Below are 25,612 nucleotides of genomic sequence, written 5' to 3'. Positions count from 1 at the left end.
AACCTAATGTTAATTCACTATGTTCCTATATATAAGCTTATTGTTATTCTTTTCGTATCCACACATTTCTTGACATTAGTATATAACTGTATATTCAAATATTGCCTTAAAAATTACTTCAATTTAAACTTATTTAACTATATCTTTGTTAAAATACATAATGGAATACTAAATGTATGTGTTGTATATCTTTTTATTTTTTCATATGAACAAACATATCTACTTATATTATTATTCATTAATTTAATAATAAATAAATATTAAAAAAAAATGATTAAAATCTCGTTATTATCGCTAATTATTTAATACTTAATTTAATTAATTTGTTTAGTTATATAATTATTATACACTTTCGTTAAAATAAATATGAATTGTCTAATATTTAATATACAAAATCTGTATTCATAAAGTATTTTAAAAGTTTTAGCTCAAACATCCCTAAATGGAAGTTAATAAGAGGTTTTAAACAGCCACGCCCATATAATAACGTAGTTTACTCGAATTGAAATAAATCTGTATTGATTTTATCTCTTTCCTTTTTATTACAAAGCTAAATGTCAGAACGAGACGGACAATGATAAAGCGTACCAATTTGTATAACACAATGCCGCGTGGGAAACACAAGAATTGTAGAGTAAAATCTTTCTTAAGTTATTTCTTTAGATATATTTGTGAAAGTATGTACTGTACTGATATTATAATATTAACATTTGTTAAGATTATATTAAAAGGGAGTTATTTCCTGATAAAATGTTATATATTAGTAATTCCAATGTATTAGTCAGTTAATTTTAAATTAAAGTTACCTTTGAAAATCCAAAATTCGGGGCTGTTGAGGGCTGATGGTTGATGTCAAACCGTTTGAAAACTGTAAGAAAACAAAATGTGAATTAGTATCGATATCTTTTCAAAAAGAAATAAATGGTATTAATAAATAGTAGGTATTTTTCTTAGATTTTACACGCAAGTTCATTTTATCTGAGCATATTTATGCTCGTATATTACAATCGTACATTAGAGCCTACGATCCCAGAGCCGCCACACCTACGTCATTTTAGCAAAACTGAAATTTTGGGGACTATTAGTCTAATATGTAGTTAAGACAGTATGTAAACTTACTAATTTGAAAGTGGGAAACTTTCAGAGATAGCGCCAACTTAAGGTAAGGAGAGACTATGCATTTAGTCTTTATTACATATTAGACTTAATCCTCAAAACGTTAGCTTTGCTAAAATGACGTAGGTCTGGGGGCCTTGGGATCTCAGTCTATTACGTTAATTACAATAACTTTTACAGATACAAAAAAGATATATTACATACTTTAATAATAGTCTAATATGTAAGTATTAGAATTAGATAGCTTTCTATGCTTAACGATAAATATAATGGTCATATCATTTCTAAGAGAGAGTGAAGAAATCACATATAGCGTATGTAGACTTGTATTGTCATTTAGTATGGCATTACACACCCACGTGTATCCATAAAACAGTTAATAGTAACGTAATGTCTTGAAATCGATAAGAAATTGTAGCGTTTCTGGTGAAATGCCAGTTCTTAAGCTGGTTTTACACTTACTAGACTATGTTAATATGAATTATACTAAAAATATAATGGATACATCAAATGGAGGACGATCTACTCCCTCTCCAATATGGGTCCGGGACCCTGCCATGAATCCGCCACGATGAAATGTGTGAAGTGCTTTTCTATATTCATGCATTGATGAAAAATATAAAAGAAAGCTAAAATTTTGAAAACGGAAAAAAAGTTTTAATAACCTGTCAATTTGCTACTATTTCTAAAAAATTTCTTTGTAAAAATATTCTACAAAATTACACAATATGACAATATTATTTATATTTTATAATTAAAAAAACATGTCAGCATATAAAATAAAATGGCCACTCACAACAACGGTGAACTTTGAGGAATTCTAAATAATATACAAGGAGACAAATATAATTCGAACAATCGACTATTTAAGCAACCTACTCAGTGAGATACAAATCTATAGTGGATCGGATTTTGATACTATAGTCATTTCTAGACTTTGCTTACAATAAGTTTCTTTATTTTAGTAGTTTTTAATCGAATTCTTTTTTTAAAAAAAAGAGGAGGATTATTGAGGAAATTTATTGTCTATATTTTTTTTAATGTTGCCCTACTCGGCACTGAAATTTTCTTTTAGGAATTTATTAAATTTTTATTTAGTCTATAATTATACTTATAAAAAATATATTCCATATTTTTCACAATTTATTTTTTAACACTTTGAAAAAGTGATTTTAAATACAATTTATTTATTTTCACAATAAACAATGAAAAAAAGTTTTTAAATATTAAAGGTTTAATCTAATATTATGTTCAATATTTTCTTAGTTATCTATCCACTTAAGTTTCATCATTTAGAAACAATGCGGTTTTTGTGTTAGAAAGAGCTTATTAAGAGCGAAGCTAACGTTACAATGATGACATGCAATCGTATTACGTATTTAGCATCAATCACAATTTGTTATCTGTGTAATATAATCGATTATTCGATACTAATACCGTCACTGAAATTCTTAGCCATTGTCAAAAAATCGATGTCACTCCGGCCACTTAAGGAGCATACATTGTTGTAATTAATCGATTCTATCGATACTTTCTAGGGTTTTGAAATATCGATAAACAATGACCGGGCGGCCACCCGATTATATCGATTAGATACAAAATAAATCCAGACTCTAATGGACCCGCCGCGAAGTGTAAAGAAATACTTTCTAAATCTATAAGAGAGGAGGGATTAAACTATGATAACTTAAATCAGTGATTTGTTTTAAAATGAATGTACCAACTATAAGAACAACGTAGCGTGGTTTTTAAACTCATTACTTTTTAGCTTCACGCTGTATCCCGCAGACAGCAGGTTAGAGAGCTGAATTCTGGAAAATGGTACAGAATAATAAAATACATTGAAACCAAAAGAAAACATATTACCTAAGACGAAAGATTTGCAATTATCTAATAGAAATATAATGGATATTTCAGTACAAATGTGCTCACGAACTTCTTCAACGTCCCTAACTGATTCTAACGCGGTTTCCTGAGCTAAGCTTACACGAACAACCATTAAAGTGATTAAATATAGCATTTATATGTTCAAATGTAACTCTTAGTCATTTCATACTATATTGTGTTGAATATTTGTAGAAGAATAGAAGAATAGAAGATTAGTATATTATTTGTATAATTTATATATTTGTATTAGCTTTGATTGTAAAGGAAATACTAAGTAATAGGAATTTTAAAGATTAATAAAGGGCTGTTAATACGATAGTTGTGGATCGACTCTCACTCAGGGAAATGTATTATTTTCAGTTTTCGTTTTGACAAGAGAATGCGGGAGGAATGGAAGGCGAAATGTCCTGACATTAGGTTCATGTGAGGATAGATGGAGAGATAAGTGGTATAAAGCTTGAAGCAAAAAAAAATTTAGGAAAATCGTCATCAATGCATTAGATTCTCTCTAGTACCTAAAGATGGAACTAGACGAAACCAAAGGAATAACACGGATTTTGTTTGCCCATATAGATACAATGCTTGCTATACTTAACTCAGGTGACATCACTTTCAAGAAACTTAAACAACATTTTTTCTAATTCTCCCATATCAAAAGAACAACACTAAAAATCAATATTACATAAAAAAAACTAAAAAAAAACCCAAATAACAAAGTAATCTTCGTAAAACAAACAAACAAATGAAAATGCAATTCAATTACTATATCTTAGCTTAGTGTCTCATAAATCTATCTTATTCAAAGTTTAATAGTAGGATAAGTTAGAGCTAGTCTAAGAGCTCGCGTCGTCACGGCTAAGTTAATTAATTAAGGCCCGTGGTATCGCTTCAAATGCGCTCGCTAATCAATTCTATGTACTGGTTGTATAGGATTGTTGTCCACTGGACTTTATGTTGGTAGGTTGATGCTATGAAATGCTATAGAAATAATTACACTTGTTATTTCACTTGATGTTTTATTTTCTTAGCAAAAATTAGTAAGAGCTGTTTTTAATACCTGATTCTTTCTTATTATAAGAGGATACAGCCTACTTTAATGAGAGATACAGGGGATGCTGTCATAAGAGGTGATATTGAAACGGAATATTTTTTTACGCTGTATTCTGCATATAACAGGGTAGGCAAAGGGATCCTAGTGGTGAGTCTCTGTTCCCCATTTTCCATAGAAATCTGGAGGCATTGTGTGTTGAGTGGAGGAACTCAACGCCGCGCAATGTACTATGTATATATATAACGTGATAATGGAATATAATATTATATAACGACAGTCGGCATAATGGTTTCAATATAACACACAGCTTTTAGTAATTTCCACTTGACGATAGGTACAAAGCCGTGGGTAAAAGCTATTAAAACATAAGAACGGTACAGAATAGCGCTAATAATTTAGTGGATTTTATGCTTTAAATCTACCATTTAGCAGGAATACTCGAGAATTAACGATCTTTACCAATTCTAAGGTTTTTATTGCCAATGAGATGTATGTTAACGAGTTCGAAATTATTGATGATAGTCTAATATAATGATTTCGAATGCTTAACATTTAGTTATAAATTGCAGTTAAGGACACACTATAAAGTACTATATTTTAAAAATTTTAAAATCTTAGTAACTTAGGCCTTTTGTTAATGGTTCCTTCCTATTACAAATTATTAGATATTTTTTTTTTGCTTCAAGCTATATCTCTCTCATAGCAAGGTAGAAGGAACCTGGGGAGCTAATGTTAAGAAAATCCGTTCCCATTAACACACCGCCGATTTCTGGAAGCATTGTGGAACTCAACACGCGTTTTGCCTCATCACCAGAGCGATTCTTGGAGCGAAAATTGAACCCACAACCTGTCGCGTTTATGGGCACACGCTTGTACCCTTACACCACGCCTGGTCTTAACATAATATTTCTGATATACATAACATATACTTTATTTTAATCAACTCCAAAAAAACATGAAACATACAACCTAAATAGAAACATCTACAATCTAACTCAATGAAATTCAAAGAAAGTTACCACATTAAAAATAAGAGGCTTGGGCGCGCACCCAATCCCACCACACAGCACCACATACCAGTACCTACGTATAAGCAATATTGGCGGGCGACAGAAATAACTTCGCAAGATTGACGAGATACATACCATTATGGACTAACGAACATCTCAATTTAACCAGCCACCTGCCTCGCTTTAAATAAACTTGCAGTTTGCTGGTCTGCCAGTTTGTCAGTTTGTATGTGGTTCGGAGGAATGGTTGTGGTTGTATATTTAAATGGTCGTGGTTATAAATGGTAGATTTTTTGGAAATTGTTTTGAATTGTGACGTCTTGAAGTAATTGTTTTGAAAGAAAACAAAGAAAAAATTCTTAGGAAAGGCATTTTTCGACCGAGGGACCATATGGAAAACCCAAGCGAAAGTTCTGATGTAACAAACATAAAAAATACAGTCGAATTGAGCTTCCTTTTATAGATGTCGGTAAATAATTAGAACTCGGCAAGATTTGAACCTGATCTTTTTGGGAACGTTCAATTCTTAAGTGTGGAATAACAACTGCTAATATAATACTATGTCTTTTATTTTTCTATAAATATTATTCATGTGAATTAGGATTGTTACAAAAATATACTTTTTAATTTTTTTTTTTGAATAAATCATATGAAAACACAATGTAAAAAAAAACAAAATGTTAATTAAATACAAAACATACACACATACAAAACAGTAATCGCTGAAACAGTGTAACACTGGACAAAGGTTAGATCGTTATACAACTTAAAGCCCTTAGTTCCAACAAATGCCATCTTAATTACGTCGAATGTCGATTACCATTCCCTTGTATCTTTGGGAATCTGGCGGAAGTCTTAACGGAGTGGAGTGTCTTAATTCTAGGTTCCCTCTGCCTCTGCTGCCTATAAATAAATAGGCTGATTTATTTATTTTGCAAAATTAAGTCAGAGGCACAAAGTGTGACTGTAAAATCGACTGGTGTTCGATCCCCATTCAAGGAAATTAAATATTTATCTAAATTTATATTTTCATTTCTTCGCTCCGATGTCGAGGCAAAGCGCGGCGTTTAGCTCCGCCACTCAACACGCAGTGCTTTCGGATTACGGCGGAAATTAAGGAGCAGTGTATCTTAACACTAGGGTTCCCTCTTCCTACTCTGCTGTGTGCGTGATACAGCATATACATCCTGAAGCTGATTTATTTATATATTTTACTTATCTTGCAAAATCATTAGATCGAAACGAAACATTCGATTCACACATGGTCTAAACTACTACAATTAATAGACCCGAACTGATAGACAATGGTCTTATTTAAGTAAAACCCCAAAAGGCATCGCACGGTTCTCGTGAACGTATAGGACCATTTCTTTTGTAGTAATTGCCCATACGATTTGCATAAGCAGCCATCTAACCAGCTTTCATGGTATCCGTGAATGTGGATGGTGTTCTCTAGTATTGCGTGCCACTTTGAATGTCTAAAGTTTGATAAAGTCGAAGTTCTAGTCTTAAATCTCTCTCTTTCTTTAGTCTTGGTGAAATTTGACAGGATGTTTATTTAATGGTGATGAGGTGAGCAATGGACAACGTCATTTCTAATATTATTCCCAAGAAAATATTTAAAAATGAGTTTTTTAACTTAACGAAAGATAGATAGAATTTTTTTACATCTTGGTTATCTAATAACTGCCAAGTTAACCACAACCTAAGATCCATAATCCCTAATAGTACTTACCGGCGTTGAGTATATACGCACAGAAACTTTCAGGCTTTATAAAAAATCAAAGGTCTGGCTTGGTTTGGCTCTGAGGTCATTAGTACGAACAATATATATAAAATGGAATAGCAAATAATATAACTTTCTCTTGCTAATTTACACTACCTGTTTCTATTTCTCTAATAATTTTCTCTAATTAATAGACACGTAGAAATAAATATTTAATCAAGAAACCACAAAAACATATTATATATTTTAAAACATTACGTAACTCCATCAAAATACATATCGGATCTGTCACAACCGAGCTCATCCATCAAGAGCCGCAATTATCGTTTCACGCGTCACCGTCAGCCAAATTAGCCAGTCATCGGTGTGGAGACGTCACATTAGTGGTATGGCTTAGAGGTGTGCAAGCGGTTGGTTTTTTTCGAGAATATTTGTAAACATTAAAATGCTTGTTTTTTCTCTTTTTTTTGCTAGCTTCACATTGTATACGCGAAGAGTAGGGGACCTGGGAACCTAGTGTTAAGACATTATGTTTTAACAAGGACTATTCCTCATGGAATGGAGGGATCCAGGTGGGTTGAGACCAACCCAAATTAGTCTAGTCACACCAGATTTTTTAATAACAAAAAATAAGCTTAAAAATAATAAAAAATACGCAGATTTAAATCAAGGACCCCTAGCAATATCTTTAGATACACTAATGGATTTTCTCTCAAGTATTGTACTTTACAGTGTTACTGTATTTAAACGTTGTGAAATTTTACTAAATATAGCAACTATAGATAATAAATGCTATATCAATAAAATCAAGGCACAGCATTTAATTGATAAAGTTGTTGAAAATTAACAACCCATTCCTCGAGGCTTAGCCGCAAGAAGTAAGAACTGCGATCTAGATTTAAAATTAATCAATTATCAGTATAAAAAACAAGAAATGAACTCTTCAAATAATAGAAAAAACACAGATTACTCATATAAAATCAATTTGTATAACCATAATATTTTAGCTGGAGGCATTAGCATTTTAATTCGATTGTAAATGCCGGAAATTTAGTTAATTGTAATTGCTTAAACGGTTCATTAAGATAATTGTGATAAGTATGCAACATTTGATAATGGTGTTGTCTGTATGTCTAGAGGTCATTGGTTATCTATAATATTTTCATTTTTCTTCTAAAATTTTTTTAGTGATTACGAGTATAAGAGTCTATGAAGTCTATGAGACTTTTTGATTGAGAATCGAATCTACTACATCTAATGCAATTACAGTCGGACTCTGCTGTCCCAATGTAACACAATACCTTAAATATTTTTTCATATAGTACCCTTATTTATAAATAAGACTAAATCGAGAAGAATCTATAGTATTATATACCAAATTCATATAAAATACCTGTAAACAACAATTCTAGTTGAAAATTTCACAGTAAATGGATAAAAAAAATTGCGCTCTTGCCTTGAATCGGAGAATAAAGCTATAAGCGTGTAATTATCTCCATATTTATTGGCTTCCGAACACCTGTTTGTTAAATGTAATAACGTGTTTTGGGAATATTTCTCAAATCTATGCAATTCATGGTTATATAGTAATTATAAATTTAATAAATTTTCCTTGACATTTATTAAGGTACCTATTATTTACAATTTCGTAAAACATTAAAATTTTTATCATTATTTTCAATAATTAATCGAACCTTGGTTCTACAGCCATAACTTTTAGCAGTTTGCGTTTAGTATATGCGCATAGAAGGTTACTTGAAAATTTAATAACTCTTATAAATGCACCACCTTTTTAGTGCATTTGGAATGAATCTAACATTAATGAAAGCAATTAATTTAGAATACTAACAAAATCGGAAAAATGAAACATTTCTACTAACGAGAACTAAAAACATATACTGAGTAATTTGAAGTAAAAAACCTATTTTTGTCACAAAAAATAATTTTAAATCTAACAATATATAATACAAAAATCATAGCAGTATCTGCTACATAGAAAAAAATAACGATAATAATCGATATCGAATCGACTATTAAAAATATAAACACACAAACAGAAATAAACGAACGCATTTGTCAAAACAAATTACAAAGTAAAGCGGAAACATAGCTAGCTGGCATGTTCTTTTAATCGACTTATGTATTTTAATCGATATTAAAATACAGGTCAATCGGTTTATAAATCAAGTTTGAAATTGTTCTCAACGAGTGACTATTAATTAAATTGTAGTTAGATTAGAAATTAGATAGTTGGGCGGTGATCGCGTTTGATAATATACGAGTGTAGGGCCAAGTACAAACAGGGATAGGAATTTCTCTTATTTCTAAAGAAAATATGAATCGTTTATCAAATGAAGTTATATATCGGAAAAGTTTAAAATCATATTACCTAATATGCTATTTCATATCAATATGTCGTTTTCATTATTATGCTCCAGACGCAGAAGCGGAAGAGTCTGTGGCCACTCGAGAAGATTAAATATTTAATACTTTCAATTTTTCTGTCTGGTGTCGAGGTGAGGGTTAAATTTCGCCACTCAACATGCAATGCCCTTTAGAATTTGGCGGAAAATGGGGAACGGAAATGTCTTAATAGGTATGCAGTGTTTTAACACTCATTTCTCAGGTTCCCTCTGTCTGATGATGCTTCCATCATAAAAAATGGAAGATCCTTTAAGAAAATGTGTTGTGAGTAAGTAACCTTTGGACCATTTAGAAAGATATTTCATGTGAGAGGAAAGTGAAAAAAAGAATAATATTACGTCACAATGAACAATATAAGAAATTTTACGAAAAAAAAAAACTAATATTTTAAAGTTTTTTTTTGTAAGGTACTCAAATCTATTTAGTTATAAGAATTACGCGATGTGTAATGCAAATATAAAATAAACAATCCGAAGGTCGATCTGTTGGCAATCAATAATGAAATATCAAATAAATCATTTCGATCAGTAAATTGGCTGTCAGCGAAAGACAAACAAAAATCGCGGGTAAACATGAATGAATGAAATATGATATTTCTTTATCAATCACGTATCAATAATTTATATGGAGATTGAGTCATCAATTTTTGATTTGTAATACTTGTCAGCGCAATCGAATCGAGCGTGGCCACTGCATTGATTTCGGCAAGGTTTTTTAACCCTTCAGTTGTCGTTCTTGTTATATTCTCACCTACTAAAAAAGTAATATATGAGCTTTATGATGGTGGGAAATTTTGTTCAATTTTCACGTGATTAAGCGTTGAGTGCCAGAATTCAAAGCGTGAAATATGCCATGCTCCTTTTCATCAGAACAGGATCCATAAGTGCCTGTATTATATTACTCTCCTGAACGGCATATATCCTACAATCATCATGTTTAATCAGACAATTTTTAAATATTGGTGTAAATAAAGAAATAAATCCATACTTGTGTATATTTTATTTAAATTATTTGTTACTATATGTTTTTTCGTCATATAGTAAAACAGGATAAAGAAATACTTATCACATTTAATTAATCAAAAGATTCATAAATTATAATGCACATTGGAGGGTTACGTAATTAACAATTACAATTTGGTAACAAAACAATACTATTTAATTTGTTAATTTGTCTGTTAAATGTATAAAAGGTAGTGTCTTATCACTAAGTTTTCTCTATCTACCCCGTTAAATGAGATATATGTAAAGACTAGCGGACGCGCGCAGCTTCGCTTGCGTATTTAAGGGTGAATTCTAATAACCCATGAAACATGTGTTCAATGAAATATTTTGAACTCTAAATTTCAAATTTTATAAAAATCGGTGGCGATTTAAAGATTTTTCCATACAAACTTTCAACCCCTTATTTGCACCCTTAGGGGGTGAATTCTAGAAAACCATGAATCATGTGTTTAATTATATACGTTTAAGAGTCTGAATTTCAAATTTTATAAAAATTGGTGACGATTTAAAAAAAACCTATACAAACTTTCAACCCCTTATTTGCACCCTTAGGGGGAGAATTCTAGAAAACGATGAAACACGTGTTCAATTAAATACTTTTAAAAATCTAAATTTCAAATTTTATAAAAATCGGTGCCGATTTTATTTTTTTTCCATACAAACTTTTAACCCCTATTTCACCCCTTTAGGGTTAAAAATTTACAAAATCCCTTCTTAGTGGATGTCCAGATTACGAAAGTAAACTTTTGTCCAAATTTAACGTTTTTACCATTAGCGGTTACGGCTGTGCGTGCGTCTTACCTCAGTCAGTGAGGACAAGTCCTTTTATATATATAGATAAAAAAAGTTTTTCAAGGTCTTGAATCGAATGGAAAGTGAGAACATTGCTAAGCTAAAAAACATTAATAAATATTCTTTCATATGGGAAAGAAATCAAAACTACCGTCATTTTAGTCTCTATTAATTAGACATGCTCCAGCTAAGCCATAACAGAACAAAATAAACTAAAGAGCTTGCTACAAAAGATTAACCTATACATCAATCACAAACATAAAGAAATCTATCTATCTATAAAAGATACGCAATTAAAAAAGATATAAAATAATAGTTCTCATCTAAACGACCTTTTATTACGCAAAATGTAATTTCATTAAAACAATTGAAAGTGAGAACCGATAATAATTTCATATGAGGTCATGTCGTTGTGTTAATGGCGATTGATGTATTACTGCTTGATTTGACCTTGTCAAGACCTTATAGTGTGATTTTTGGTTGTAAAACTTAATTGTTAATAATGTTATAAGATATAAGGGAACCATTTCATAAAATTTAAAGTGTAAACTTGACGGTTGCTGGTTCAATTCCCACTCGGGAAGTGATATCTATATATATAAAAGAGGATGCCATTGACAGAGGTAAGCAAGCACAGCCGTATCCACTGATGGTGGAAACGTGAAATTTAGACAGATGTTTGTTTTTATAATGTACACCTAATAAGAAGGGATTTTGAAAAATTGTAACCCTAAAGCGATGAAATGGGGGTTGAAAGTTTGTATGTAAAAATCCTGAAATCGCCAATGATTGTAGGTAGTTAGGCTAAAAGATAATTTGTCTTAATCTAATCTAAGATTGATTATAAAGTTGTGAAAATAATTCTGAATTCTGAAATGAAAATAAATAATTATTTTTATTTATTTTATAATACAATAAAAAACTTGTGTCCACCATTAAAATAATCTGGACAATAACAACTAAATCCCTATTCTGATAATATCATAGCTTTTGAGTAACTCTAAGGACTTGAGGTCATATAATATAATGCTTACATTTCAACATATTTACGATTATTTCCTTATTTTATAATAAGATAAATTAGATAAGACAAGCGGCTGTAAGAATTAGTAATGAGCTTATATTAGATATAAATAGACAATACTACATATAACATATATTAGCATATAGATAAGTTTTTTTTTCACCTTCACAATGTATCCCGCATGTAGCAGGGAATACAGAAGGAACTTAGTGTTAAGACACTCCGCTCTCCACTTTTCACCAAATTCTAGAGCGGAACTCAACGCCTTGCATTGCGAGAGAGAAGAAATGAAAATATTAAATATTTCACTTCCTCGAACCCAAAAGTTGTCGCATTTACAGTGATATTCTTGTACATTCTTTTTTTCTATTATTTATATATACATATATAATATCTTATATCTTCTCACGCTAATTTGAATCGGCTATTATGTCTAATCGATATACAATAATAGATATAAAATAATTATTTCTAACCTCAGTGGGAGTTAATTGTTCGAATTGGAGGACAATTAATTTGTTTAACTATTGCGGCATAATCGTTAGTTACTTGAAAGCTACCGAAACTTGTATTAAGGACAACCTTATAATTTAAAAAAAATCAGCTTCACGCTGTTTTTCACGCTGTTGTTCCGTTCCTCACTTCCTGCCGAATTCTAGAGGTTTTGCGTGTTAAGCTTATAATTAATACGAATTAATTATATTATTTAAGTTATTTAGGAGTAATGTCTTGATGGTCTCTATTATCAGAATTTAAGATGATAAGGGATATCAGGAAGATGTGATAAGCTTCAAAGCCAAAAGTTTACTTTTGTAAAGTTTTTCATAAATATATGTCATAGTCTATTCTGTTCTGTTCTTTTATTATGGAGTTCCTGACGTCGTAGTTTATTATAAACGATTTTTGGCATGCCTAGTAACTTATGGCAGCCTTGCTTAGTTTTAGTGCTTATATTATATATTTATAGCCCAATATATTTTTTTAAATTTTAATTCCAATTTTATGAGTCTAGCCAGTCGCCTAAAAATTTAACCAGTCCCCCGAATGATAATCGAACCCACACCCATCTATAGTTGGACAATGTATTACGTGATATTGGCCTCTATCTAAGTTATATTATAAAAATAATTTAATAAAGCTAAAAATATCTCCAAGTACAAAATAGTTTATGTAATGAAAAATACCTAGTAAATATGGGTTTTGATACAATCTCTGTAATAATGGAGGTTTTATCTCGCTCGATCTATTCAAATAGAATCGTATTTCTATTTGATTGTAAATTATCTTTATCGTGCATTACTATCTTAGTTGTTGAATAAAATTGTTAATATATATTTTTTTTGTAATTTCTTAATTTATGTTTAACAAGTTGTGCAATTTATCATTATAATTGATTTTTGTGGTGTTAGCCAATTAATATAAAAAATATTGGGTTCCGCTATCTCTTATATAATATCTCGAAATAAGTAGAGAGTGGAGAATGGAGATATTAATCTCTCTTTGGTCGCATAAGCTTAATTTAAAAAGGCATAATAATTTAGTGGTTTGGTAGATATAGTTGCAAATATAATTTTTTGTTTTTCTTTTTCGAAAACTTTGCTTCGTTTTGCCTTGAAAAATATAAATATAAGCAAATATTTCATTTCCTCGAGTGAAGATAGATAACACAACTAGTCGTGTTTACAGTCATACACTTCTGCCCCTGCGCCACACCTGGTCTCTAAATATATCCTATTTTTACTTTTATTTTCAAAGATGGGCCAAATTCTTGTAGAGTTAGCATACAAAACGGAGAGCAACGAGATTAAACGAGACACTACTTAAATCATTTGTCCTTTATGGTAATTATTACTTTAGCAGCAATTACGTACTTAGTATACTTAGAAATATGTATGAAAATATATAATTATACGAGTAAATCTCGATGCATATTGGCGCACTTCTGATTGAAATGAGTCATTATATTGCTTCGAGCATTAAAATAATTATGGATGATAACATAAATATTGTTAACGTTATATAACAGTGTTTTACGCTGCTATTTACAGCTAAGTAAATTATAATGTATTTTTTTATATTTACATATATATGTAAGATTTTAAAATATATATATGTATAATGTTAGGCCTAGGTTTATATTTCCATTTCTTCGCTCTGGTGTCGAGGCCAAGCACGGCGTTAAGTTCTGCCATTCAACACGCAATGCCTCCAGAATGCAGCAGAAAATGGGAAACGGAGTGTTTTAACACTAAGGGAACCTAGCCTACCCTACTGTATGCGGGATACAGCGTGAAGCTGATTTAATTTTATTTTTTTTTAATATATTTTATTTTGAATATATGTATATACTGCCTAATGATTTAGAACCACAATCACTAACCACAAACTTCCGCTTAACTACACTATATAAATGTCTATTTTTTTCAATTTTATAATTCCTTAGAACAGAATTCAAGGTTAGGACAAATAAACGTATAGAATATATGCTTATCGAAAGTAATATTCAATTGTAAAACTAGAAACATTGTAGCGGCAATACGTCGTGGTAGACGTGGTATGAGCTCGCCTTGACCCAGTGCTGGTGGCCCAATAAACAAACTAACTCATACATGCTGTTTGCGTTAAACGGCGTTTATGGTTGTTTAAAAATTATGTCCAAATTTTTATTATTTCTTATAGTGTGAAGATGTTTCAATAAAATATCAATATAGATATAGTATTTAAATTATTGTAGTTAATGTTATATATCATTATTAATATTTATTTAGCTAGACAGAGGGAACCTAGTGTTACACGCATCCAATAAGACACTTCCATTGATCACTTTTCCCCGAATTCTGGGCACATTACGTGCTGAGTGGGGAAACTTAACATCGTGGTTTAATGAGCGAGAGCGATGAAAAAAGATTAAATATTTCATTTATGGGAATCGAACCTTTACAGTCGCACACTTGTGATCCCGCACCACATCTGGTCTCTAATGTTTTATTTAGAAGTTTATTGAAACTGTGTCATAAATTAGGAATATTTTTGATATGATCCATATAGCAATTAAAGTTTTTTTTGCCAATTTCCGAAAAAAATTAAAAGAATGACTTATTATGAAAGTTGATGTAAATGAAACTTATTTTTAGCTTTTGAGTGACACAATGTTATTGATCTAGCTTTATTAGTTAAGCTTACTCTTAGCAGGTAACTAGCATCGTTGATATTTATCATTACATTTTCTCTATGAAGTCCTTATATGATTTAGAAAACAAATAAACAAAAAAAATAGTGCAGGTCGTAGTGGCGCATCGGCACAAGGGTGTGAATATAACGGGACGGTTGTGGGTTCGATTCCCACTCGAGGAAGTGAAATATTTATTTACATTTATATTTCCATTTCGCTCTGGTGGCGAGGCAAAGCGCGGCGTTGAGTTCTGCCACTCAACACGCAATACCTCAGAATTCGGCAGAAAGTAAGGAACGCCATGTCTTAAGACTAGGTTCCCTCTGCCTACTCTGCTGTGTGCGGGATGCAGCGTGAAGCTGAAACAAAAAAATATAAGCGAGAAAAAATCTAGTTTATATAAGAGTCAATCAGTTAGTAAATATAGTTTTAAAACTATCAATAAATAACATCGACGACTCTACCTGTCGTCAAGCTCTTAAGCGACAAGTGATTTCAGAGTTTAAAATTTAAATTTATGCTAATACGACATGGCCGCGTGCGCACTAATTGGATTATATGTAAACATATTTGTATGCATATCTGAGGTGGTAATATGAAATTACCATTTATTTTGATATATTTTCACATTTTTAAATGATTGATGATTATATTTAAATGGTCGTGTTAAATTAGTTTTAAAGTATTTGTTGAATATATTACAAAATAAAATAAGGATAAATAAAATTATAAGTCGAAAAGGAACTGCAAATATAAATTTATAACGATTTTATTCTATGAAATAATCTATCAATTTTCACTTCTTTGATTTTTACTTCATTTGTATTGTAAGTTCTCATTTTGAGCCAAATTTCATAGTTGTAAGCATGCGGGCAGTAAAATTTTAATTATCCGATTAATTTCACACAAAATGCACCAAAAATGGTGCATAAATGAGGGAATCCGTTTTTACTTTATAAGGTACCGAATCCTTAAAAAGAAATGATTTGCAAAATTTATTTTAACCATATTATCATTATTTATAGAGTTACATATTTTTTTTTAATATTATTTACTTATATAATGCGCACCTATAACATGTATGAGTGCCTACACAATATAAACCTACAAATAGCAGGTAAAATACACGTTTACAGCGCACCGACTATCATTACACGAACTACAGGCAGGACGGTACTTAACGCTATTACCGATATCGCAATTGTCTCTTTGTAAACTCGCAACTCTATCATTTATTATAATTGCGCGAAGATTATTGTAACACTTAAAAATAGAATATATTTGTGTTAACCTATGTTTATTTAATTACTAGCAACCCGCTCGCGGCTTCGCCCGCTTGAACTATTTAATTATCTATTAATTTACTAATCTTTCGCAGAGGAAACCTAATGTCTCATCTGTTCTCCGTTCGTTATTTTCACCGACACCAAAGTGAAAAAAATGGAAATATTAAATTCTTCATTTCCTCTAATGGGAATCGAACTCACTCACATTGTGCCTGCCACAACTGGCCTTTTACATTTTGTAAATCAAATCTTATATATATTATAAGTCAAATTTATCTTTTAAAATAGTGCAGGCAGTCATAGTGTCTACCAGCTTCAATTAATTGTGGAAGTAGTAAACGAACACTTAGGTCCTATCTGAATCATCCTTCAGAGAGGCGATCAACTTTCTTAAGTAGTGATTTTATAAATGAGTGTTTTATGTTAGTGATAAGAAATATATGTATTTGCTGTTTTATCTTTTCTTATAAATAAGTTAGTGTTAATGTATATAGGTACATCAGTTGTTAACAAGATATATATTTAATTTATTTTATTTAAAACATTGTAATATTTTTTATATAGAAAATTATTATTATTTTTTACTTTTTTAAAACATCGCAACATCGGGAAACTGAGGGACGCTGTTAACGTTAATTTCCCTGAACGCTTTTCTATATGTAAAAAAGAACAATAAATATTTTAAAGCCTAATAGAGTATATGTATGTGATATTCGTTATTTAGCTCTACGTTTTATACCTGGCGGAGAGCCAGAAGGAAAGAATAAAACGTTAACTGAGGAAAATATTATTAATAGCTCGTAATATTACATAATATGTTTATATAAATAAAAACGGAGAAGAAAGAGAAATTATGATAACATTTTCTCCGCTTTCTTTTCCAAACACTAAACTGCCATGATGAAAATATTAATAAATAAATATTTTCCCTATAGAAGCCAATGTAGGTATAAACATTCCAAAGCAAGCAAAGGGTAATATTAAAAATTCACCGAAGATACTCGTATACACTACACATTACCGATGCGGTGTACTTAATTAGGTTGAAAGATGGCTAGTTCCCAGGTTCCCATGGAGGTATGCAAAAATTGTTTGAGAAAATATGCGAATATGCGTGCGTGTGCGCTAATTCGAACCCGCACCCGCAATTTTAGTATTTAGATATAGTTATTATGAAATTGTTGATGGTTTGATTGCTTGTTGATTTGTTTTGATATTACTTATGTTAGTGTCTTCTTTTTTTTTGCTTTTTTTAGGTTCACGAGGTTTAGGTGCACATAGCAGGGAAGGTACAGGGAACCTAGTATTAAGACACTCTGTTCCTCTTTCTTTTCTTTCTGTTTTGCTTTATTTTTTAATAGACAAGTTCAAAACGTATGTAGAGGTAATAATAGTGAACTAGTTATATTGTTGTAAAAGAAAAGGTTATTAAAATAAAATATACTCGAAAACCAAATTAAAAATCACGACAAATTAAAACTCTTATAAATCTCTTAGAAAATATTACAATAAATATAACAAAAGCTACCAAAATCTAAAAGTTCAATACTGATTTTGTGAAAACAATCAGAATTCAAACTATCGAAGTAAATCATATGCAAAATAAGGTTCCCACGACCGCCGGTTACCGAGGCGCGCCATACAGAAACAAAGACGGTAGTCTCTTATAACGAAAGATTTTTATGGATATGGTTAAAAAGTAATACTGTCTGTATGTCTAATTTATTTGATAGTAGTCAATTTGAATTGGGTTACGGCTTAAAAAAAAGGGATTTGGATAGCTTTATTTTGAGCTTCACGCTGAATCCCGCACACAGCAGGGTAGACAGAGGGAACCTAGTGTTAAGACACTCCGTTCAACATTTTCTGCCGAATTCTGCCGAATTGCAACACCAGAGCGAAGAAATGGAAAATAAACGTAAATAAATATTTCACTTCCTCTAGTGGGGATCGAACCCACAACCGTCGCGTTACAGTCACACCTTTAGTTATAGCTTTAGGAGTTTAATTAACTCTTATAGTTAAAAAAAAGTTAAAACTGTTAAAACATTAAAAAAATATTTAACTGTAATTAATATTTTTTATTTGCAATATCATATTTTACCATTACGAAATCATTAAACTCAACATCCATACACCCCGTGAGAAAATACCAAAGCCGCATCCCCACGTGTCTGTCTGAAAACGAAGACTTCCTAAGCCATGTGAACCACCCGCGGTCAGGCAGGCGTGACACCACTCTCCCAGGTTCGATTCCCGGCGGGCACCATTAGTGCCAATAACAATCAGACGGTAGCCGCTCGAACTCGCTAATTTTCTCTAATTTTCCTATCAAAAGTGATACCACTGTTTAAACCACCAGCAAGGATAACTGTAACTGTATTCCGAATCGTGAGAACATCGATTTTGTTACGTAATTATCGATTTTCGGTTCGAACGGTTCAAGGCTGAGTTTTGATGGTAGCGTGCATATCGATATTTAGGTATATGCGACCTTGTGGTAATCTGTTAAATTGAGCTTGAAGGAAACCACGCTAACTGGCTGATGATTAAATGGTTCTGATAGAAAGGCACAGGGTTAAACAAGTAGTTGGGTGATTTTTTTTATAGGTATAGTTAAAAATATTACTTAACGATTAGGTATAAAATGTCGCGGCGTAGCGGCCCAAGAGTGTAACTGTAACGCGACGGTTGTGGATTCGATTCCACTCGTAGAAGTGAAATATTTATTTACGTTTATATTTCAATTTTTTCGCTCTGGTGTTGAGGTACTCAACGAGCAATACCTCCAGAATTCAGGGTAAAATGGGGAACGAAAGAAGAAGGAAGAGTGTCTTAACACTATGTTCCCTATACCTACCCTGCTGTGTGTAATACAAAGAAGCTGATTTTGATTTACTTTAATCATTTTAAATATTATAATTCAACATTCCTATGACCTTTAGGAGTTGGGTCGGCATCAGGCCTCGCTGGCAGCTACTTACCCTAACAAACCGTGTATAAATTAATATCTAACACGCGTGGAGGGCTGTCGCTGTCTGTTTGTGCTGTGATGCGTAACTTATATTTGTTGCTTATATTTATATATATATATATATATAGATACGTTTCATTTGAAATATCTTTTTTTTGTGATATACAGACGTTTCAATTTTAATTACATATTAATTATTTAATGATATTTATTTAATAAAATAATTTCATCTATACTTATAATAAAATCGTAAGAGGGTCGGTGTCTGTACTTGGAAGATATTTTAAAAAAATGTAATTGGGAACCTTTATTAACCTAATAGAACCCAAAAAATGATTTTTAAAATTTTGCGATTTTCACTATTAGATTCTGGCAAGCTTCCGAAAACATATAGGGTTTATTTTATTACAATCGGTTCATAATTAAAAAAGTTATGTCAATTTAAAGTATTTAGTTCGACAAATTAGCTAGTTGCCGTAACAGTTATTTTATTCAACTGTTTTACTGAATTGAGTGAATGTTTAGTTTTCAATTTCGTTATTAATATTTCTATTACAAGCGGGCGTAGCCGCGCACGGGCCCTCTAGTTAGTTAATAATAACAAAAAAGAAATACCAAATGCCGTTCAATCTTCTTAGTTCTTACTATTATAGCGATAATAGTAAGAACTAAGAAGATTGAAATATACCAAATCGATACTTACCTATTACCTACATTGTTGGGGTCTACAGAATTATTTACGAGTGGGTAATACAACATTATTTCTCAAGAACCGTTTAAGTGCTGATGTTCCTCACAGATAAGCCCTAATGCTGGCATAACCTATGGACTTTTAATGCAGCGTGGTGAACCATCGAGTATCGTTATAGGCATAATAGAAGCAATGCAATTATACTCTTTTGTATAATCGGTTATAAATGTAGATATATGCATAAATCATATGTTTAAATTTATTTGTTATTTAAATTTAGTTATTTTCACTCCAGTCTCCACTTTCTGCCGAATTCTTGAGGCATCGTGCGATGACTGGAGAAACTCAACGATCCGCTTTGTCTCATAACCGTTGTGTTTACGGTCGCACATTTGTGCCTCCGCGGCAAGGGAACCGAGAGTTAAGTCACTCTGTTCCCTACCTGGCACTGAATTTTCCGAGGTATTGCGTATTAAATGGCGGAGATCAACGGAGAAGAAATCAAAATATTAAAAGTAATAAATAATAATTAAATCCCTTGAGTGAGAATCAAACCAATTACCTGCCGCATTTACAATCACAATTTATGCCCCTGTACTACGATATGCCTCTATTATAGATATAAAGAGTAGAGGCATCTGCTTTTGCGCTAACATAGGCCCAATTTTATATTATAATTTTTATATAAAAATAGTAGAGCCAAACCTTGCTGAAAATAATTCGACTTCCGCACATAAACACAGACCAGCGCCATCAGCTGCAGCTGGGACAGCCGCTGTCTGGTCGACGGCGGCAGCGGCAGCAGGTCCCGCAGGTTGGCGATCTCCGCGTTGATCAGGTCGCGCCGGAGTTTGCTCGCGCCTTTCGTTGATTTGCCTTGGTCGAACCTGGTAATTTATTCATGTTTTAGTTATAGAATAAGTATACTTATGTCTATTATTTAGTTTATTTTGTTTTATTTATTGAAGGTGGAGAGAGGAAATAAATTTAATTGGAAATGTCACTCCCTACCATCTCCTCTGTACCACGATGGCCTTATTTAGTTTAAAAGCCAAATTAGTAATATATTCATATTTCTTAATTACCAAATTTATGTATAGAATAAATAATTAATTATACTAAAAATAACTTAATAAAATATAACAAAAACAGTATTATAACTTCTTAATAAGCTTCACTACAAATTTCCAAGAAAAATAAAAGGACTAAAATGAATACAATATCAATATCAAAGAGTAAAACTGACAAATATCTATTTCATAAACATATTTTTTCTGTCATCAAATGATTAAGTCATTATCACCATTCCTTGACACGTGGTTAAATCCACCACTTGACTGCTGAGTGTCTAATATTACCGATTACGATAAAAAAAACCGGTTAAAGTTGTAAAAGCTTCGATCCCATGACGTATGGCGACTAAAATAGTCTCGCTTCAACCAATTGGAATGCGGTTAATTAGTCTTGCAAATTGATGCTATCAGATTTATCTGTATCTAGGAACTAGGTCTGGAAATGTTTGATGTTTTATTTTAGGTAGACAGATGGAACCTGGGAAACTAGTGTTAAGATACTTCGTCCCCATTAAGGAACGTTAATAAAACAAAGAAAAGAAAATTAACAATATTTAATTTCCTCGAGTGGGAATCGAAACCACAACCTGTCGGAATTACAGTCACACGCTCCTGCGCCAGCATTGGCCTTTTTTTATTATTCTATGCAAGTAAATTTGGTAATAAGCGTATTTTAATAGAACTGTATAATAAGATTTTATGAAATAGAAGAAAATATGTCTTCTAAAAATAGAAAAAACGCTGCCATAATATTCTTAAAGAATAATTTGCCATAATTTTATAGTAATGTCAATTATGGCTCATGGTAAACCTGTATAAATAACCAAAATATTAGCAAATTATTATTTTTTATTTTGGAAGATATACTGGCACAAATCTTACTTCCATCCGGAATAGCAAGGTTTTTTTCAAGAGAATACAATTTCGTTCCCTAGTTATAACAGCTACAAATACAAATGAACAAAGTTAACACAATACACAAAATAAAATTATAAGCTTAATATTTAGATAAAACATAAAAATAACATTAAAACGTCCAGATAAATATAATGGAGGCCATTAAAATCAATATAGTCGTTAATAAATCTCCTTATAAATGGTAAACCTGTCGAAATTATTATTCTAACCGTAACGAATCGATATATCTATAATCGATATGTCTATAATCGATGTAACGATAATCGATATACCGATAACGTCTCGATGTTCTTCGGCAATTGACAAATTGTTGCATATTAAATATTTTCGACACCAGTTATTTAATTAGCATATATATTTTATTGATATTTGAATATAATTGTTATTTTTATACTGTATTATTTTTTTATTTTTTTTGCAGAATAATAGATTTATTGCAAATTTTTCATAATGTTCTGTACTGTTAAGTAAGTTAACCTACCTTTAGATAAAACTGCGATTGGAGCGAGAAAAGCAAGAAAACATAGTATGTAATTTCAATTTTCTTTCTAGCATTTAATCTAGCTGGAAGAAGTCGTCACACAGAGGGACAAGAGCGTAACTGTAACGCGATGGTTGTGGATTCGATTCCCACTTGGGGAAAATAGATAAAATAGTAAACGCCCAGCGTTGAGTTCACTCAACACACAATGCCTCGAAAAATTTGGCGGAAAATGGGGAACGGAGTTTTTATTCCACACACAGCAGGGTAGAGAACACAAGGTTTTCTCTACCCTGCTGTGTGTGGAATACAGAGTGAAGCAGTTTTGTTTAAGCTAGAAAGAATGTGTAGTTTACATGACTCAATCATAGAAAAAAATTATAATCTACGTATTTAACAACATTTAAAATTGGCCATGGCTTCATATCCGCACAATTAGATTATAACAAATGGTTCAAATTGATCGGTGAGTATTTTAATTTTCTTTATTCAATTTTAATATTTTGAAATTTTTTATATATATACGACCTTAAAAGATAATTGAAATAAGACCAAATCGTTCAATATGGCAATTTTAATAAAGGTCAAATACTACAATCATCTTTATTCAGTTATTGGAATAATAGATATATTTGAAAGTTATATATTTTTAGCTTTAAATATATTAATTTTACTGGTTTATTATAAGGTAATAATCGCCTATATAAAGACGTAAAGAGGTTGGCGGGAAGCGGATGGGTCCGAAAAGCTGAGGAACGAGTGTCATGGCGAGAATTGGGGAAGGCCTATGTCCAGCAGTGGACAAAAGATGGCTGTTGATGATGAATCGCCTATATTAACTTTTATCCATAGCCAAAAGCACAAGGAGTTCATGTGTTTACTAAGATTATATATTATATAATTTCTAATATTTCTTTAATAGTTTTTTTTTAAATATTTGACAAGTAAGAAATATTTTTCATAAATGTAAATATAATAGTTATTTTACATCATAGTACACACATCGTTTTTTGTTTGTGTTTGATTCGTTTAAATATATTGTTTCTATAAATAAAAAAAAAAACGTATAACTTAGTAAGGCCCATCGTAGCACAGGGGCACAAGAGTGGTCTCGATTGTGGGTTCGATTCTCGCTCGTGGAAACGCGACGTCGATATCCGTCGTCAGTGGTAAGTGGAGAACGGAAGTGTCCTAATGTGAACGTAGTTTTCAACACTAGGTTCTCAGGTTCCCTCTGTCTACCCTCTGATACAGCGTTTTTTATATAGCATAAAAAAATTATTAATCGACTATATGGTGTAATCTAACAAGTGAACGTCTAAAACTATTGATCAATTAAAAGTGCGTAGAGCCTTGACACCACTTCAAAACGTTAAAAAAAATTGACCCGACCTTAACTGTTAAATTCTCATATGAATGCGGCACTTCCGTCTGTTACATATATTAATATGTTTTGATTGATTTGTTATTTATACTTAAGTTGTTTTTAATATTTTATTTGCTTACATAAGAAGTATTTTTTTTGTCTAATTATGCTGCAGACAATGAGAATATCACCATATTCTTCACATTCTTCTTCACTGCTCTGAAAAGAACATCTTATGCTAAAAAGCAAAACTAAACCCCGAATATAGTCTCCCGCCCTAGCAGGACAGACAGAGGAATCTAGGAACCTAGTGCTAAGACAATCCGTTTCCATTAGGACACTGTCGTTCTCCAGTTTCCCGAAGCAATGAATGTTTATAATCGTACGCTTGTACCCCTATACCACGACGGTTTCAAATCAATTATTTATATATAATATCTATAATTCTAAGTAAAATACAAAGAGAAAATCGAATCCACGAATTGTGAAAATATATGAAAACTTTCAAATAGGTATTATTCGTATACATAAGCAAGTTACAAGATATCTTTATAAATTCCATACAAATAGTTTCGGTTTAAATTAAAATTCCCACGTTAAAATTGTGAAAAAAAAAGTAATAATACAAGGTATTACAAGGGTTCAGTAAAGTGGCACAAAACGGCAAAATCAATGAGTGGGTTTGCGCTTATTACCTAATAAAAATGCGCACGCGATGCTTACGATGTTTTAAATTGTATATTTTGTATTGTGAAAACAGTATAATATATTTTTTTAAGTTCACGCTGTATTCCACACATACAAGGCTAGGTATAGGGAACCTGGGAACCTAGTTAAGACACCCCCTTCTTATTTGAAGCACTTCCGTTTGCCTCGTTACCAGAGCGAGGAAATGAAAATATTAAATATGTCTTCTTTTCGAATGGGATTCGAACCCAAAACCTGTTGCGTTTCAGTCGCAAAAAAATCAGATTCACGGTGTATCCCGCACACAGCAGGATAGACAGAGGGAACCTCGTGTTAAGTCACTCCATTCCCCACTTTCTGCCAAATTCTGGAGGCTCTGCGTGTTGAGTGGCAGAACTCAACGCCGCGCTTTGCCTCGACACCAGAGCGAAGAAATGGAAATGTAAACGTAAATAAATATTTCACTTCCTCGAGTGGGGATCGAACCCACAACCGTCGTGTTAGTCACACCCTTCTACCGCTGCGCCAAGACGGCCTCAATTCTCCTCAAACAGAAATTATATTATATTGGCATTTAGATTAAATTATATATACCTATATAGTAATGACTGCTATTACCAAGTACAATTCAGGAAAGCGCGAAAATAAAGTAAATTACGTGTCTATATTCAATTTACAAAGGCAAGACTTGTTTAGACAAGGTGTGTTTCACGTGGAAACTCTGTTTTCCCACGCATGTAACTGTAGCGCAAAGGCATTCAATAATTTAGGCAATTTTCCAATATTGGATCGATTGTGGTATAAGTTTCTTGTTTAAGTTGCTAAGTAATTTTGTTTTATATTTTAGGGTGTAGAATTTAATATTAGTTTATATACTAAAATCTAAGGCTAAGGATAGGGTAAAGCCTATTTTGATAATCAAAATTAAAA

General features: G+C 31.8%; 1 protein-coding gene across 1 annotated transcript in view; it reads right to left on the bottom strand.

The window, feature by feature from the left end:
• Positions 1 to 25,612, bottom strand: part of dysf (neuronal PAS domain protein dysfusion) — a 118,841-nt gene that overhangs the window by 56,690 nt on the left and 36,539 nt on the right. The window contains exons 3-4 of the mRNA XM_085189882.1: positions 20,863 to 21,044; positions 807 to 868 (exon numbers count right to left, since the gene is read on the bottom strand). Coding sequence (XP_085046008.1) covers positions 807 to 868; positions 20,863 to 21,044 — 244 coding nt within the window. The remainder of the gene's footprint in view (positions 1 to 806; positions 869 to 20,862; positions 21,045 to 25,612) is intronic.

This window comes from Heliconius melpomene, chromosome 9 (genome assembly GCF_056956725.1).
Source record: "Heliconius melpomene rosina isolate 202511_hmr_F chromosome 9, ASM5695672v1, whole genome shotgun sequence".
Classification (NCBI taxonomy): Eukaryota; Metazoa; Arthropoda; class Insecta; order Lepidoptera; family Nymphalidae; genus Heliconius; species Heliconius melpomene.
The sequence above is the reverse complement of the archived record's forward strand: the minus strand, read 5'-3'. Positions and strand labels throughout refer to the sequence as shown.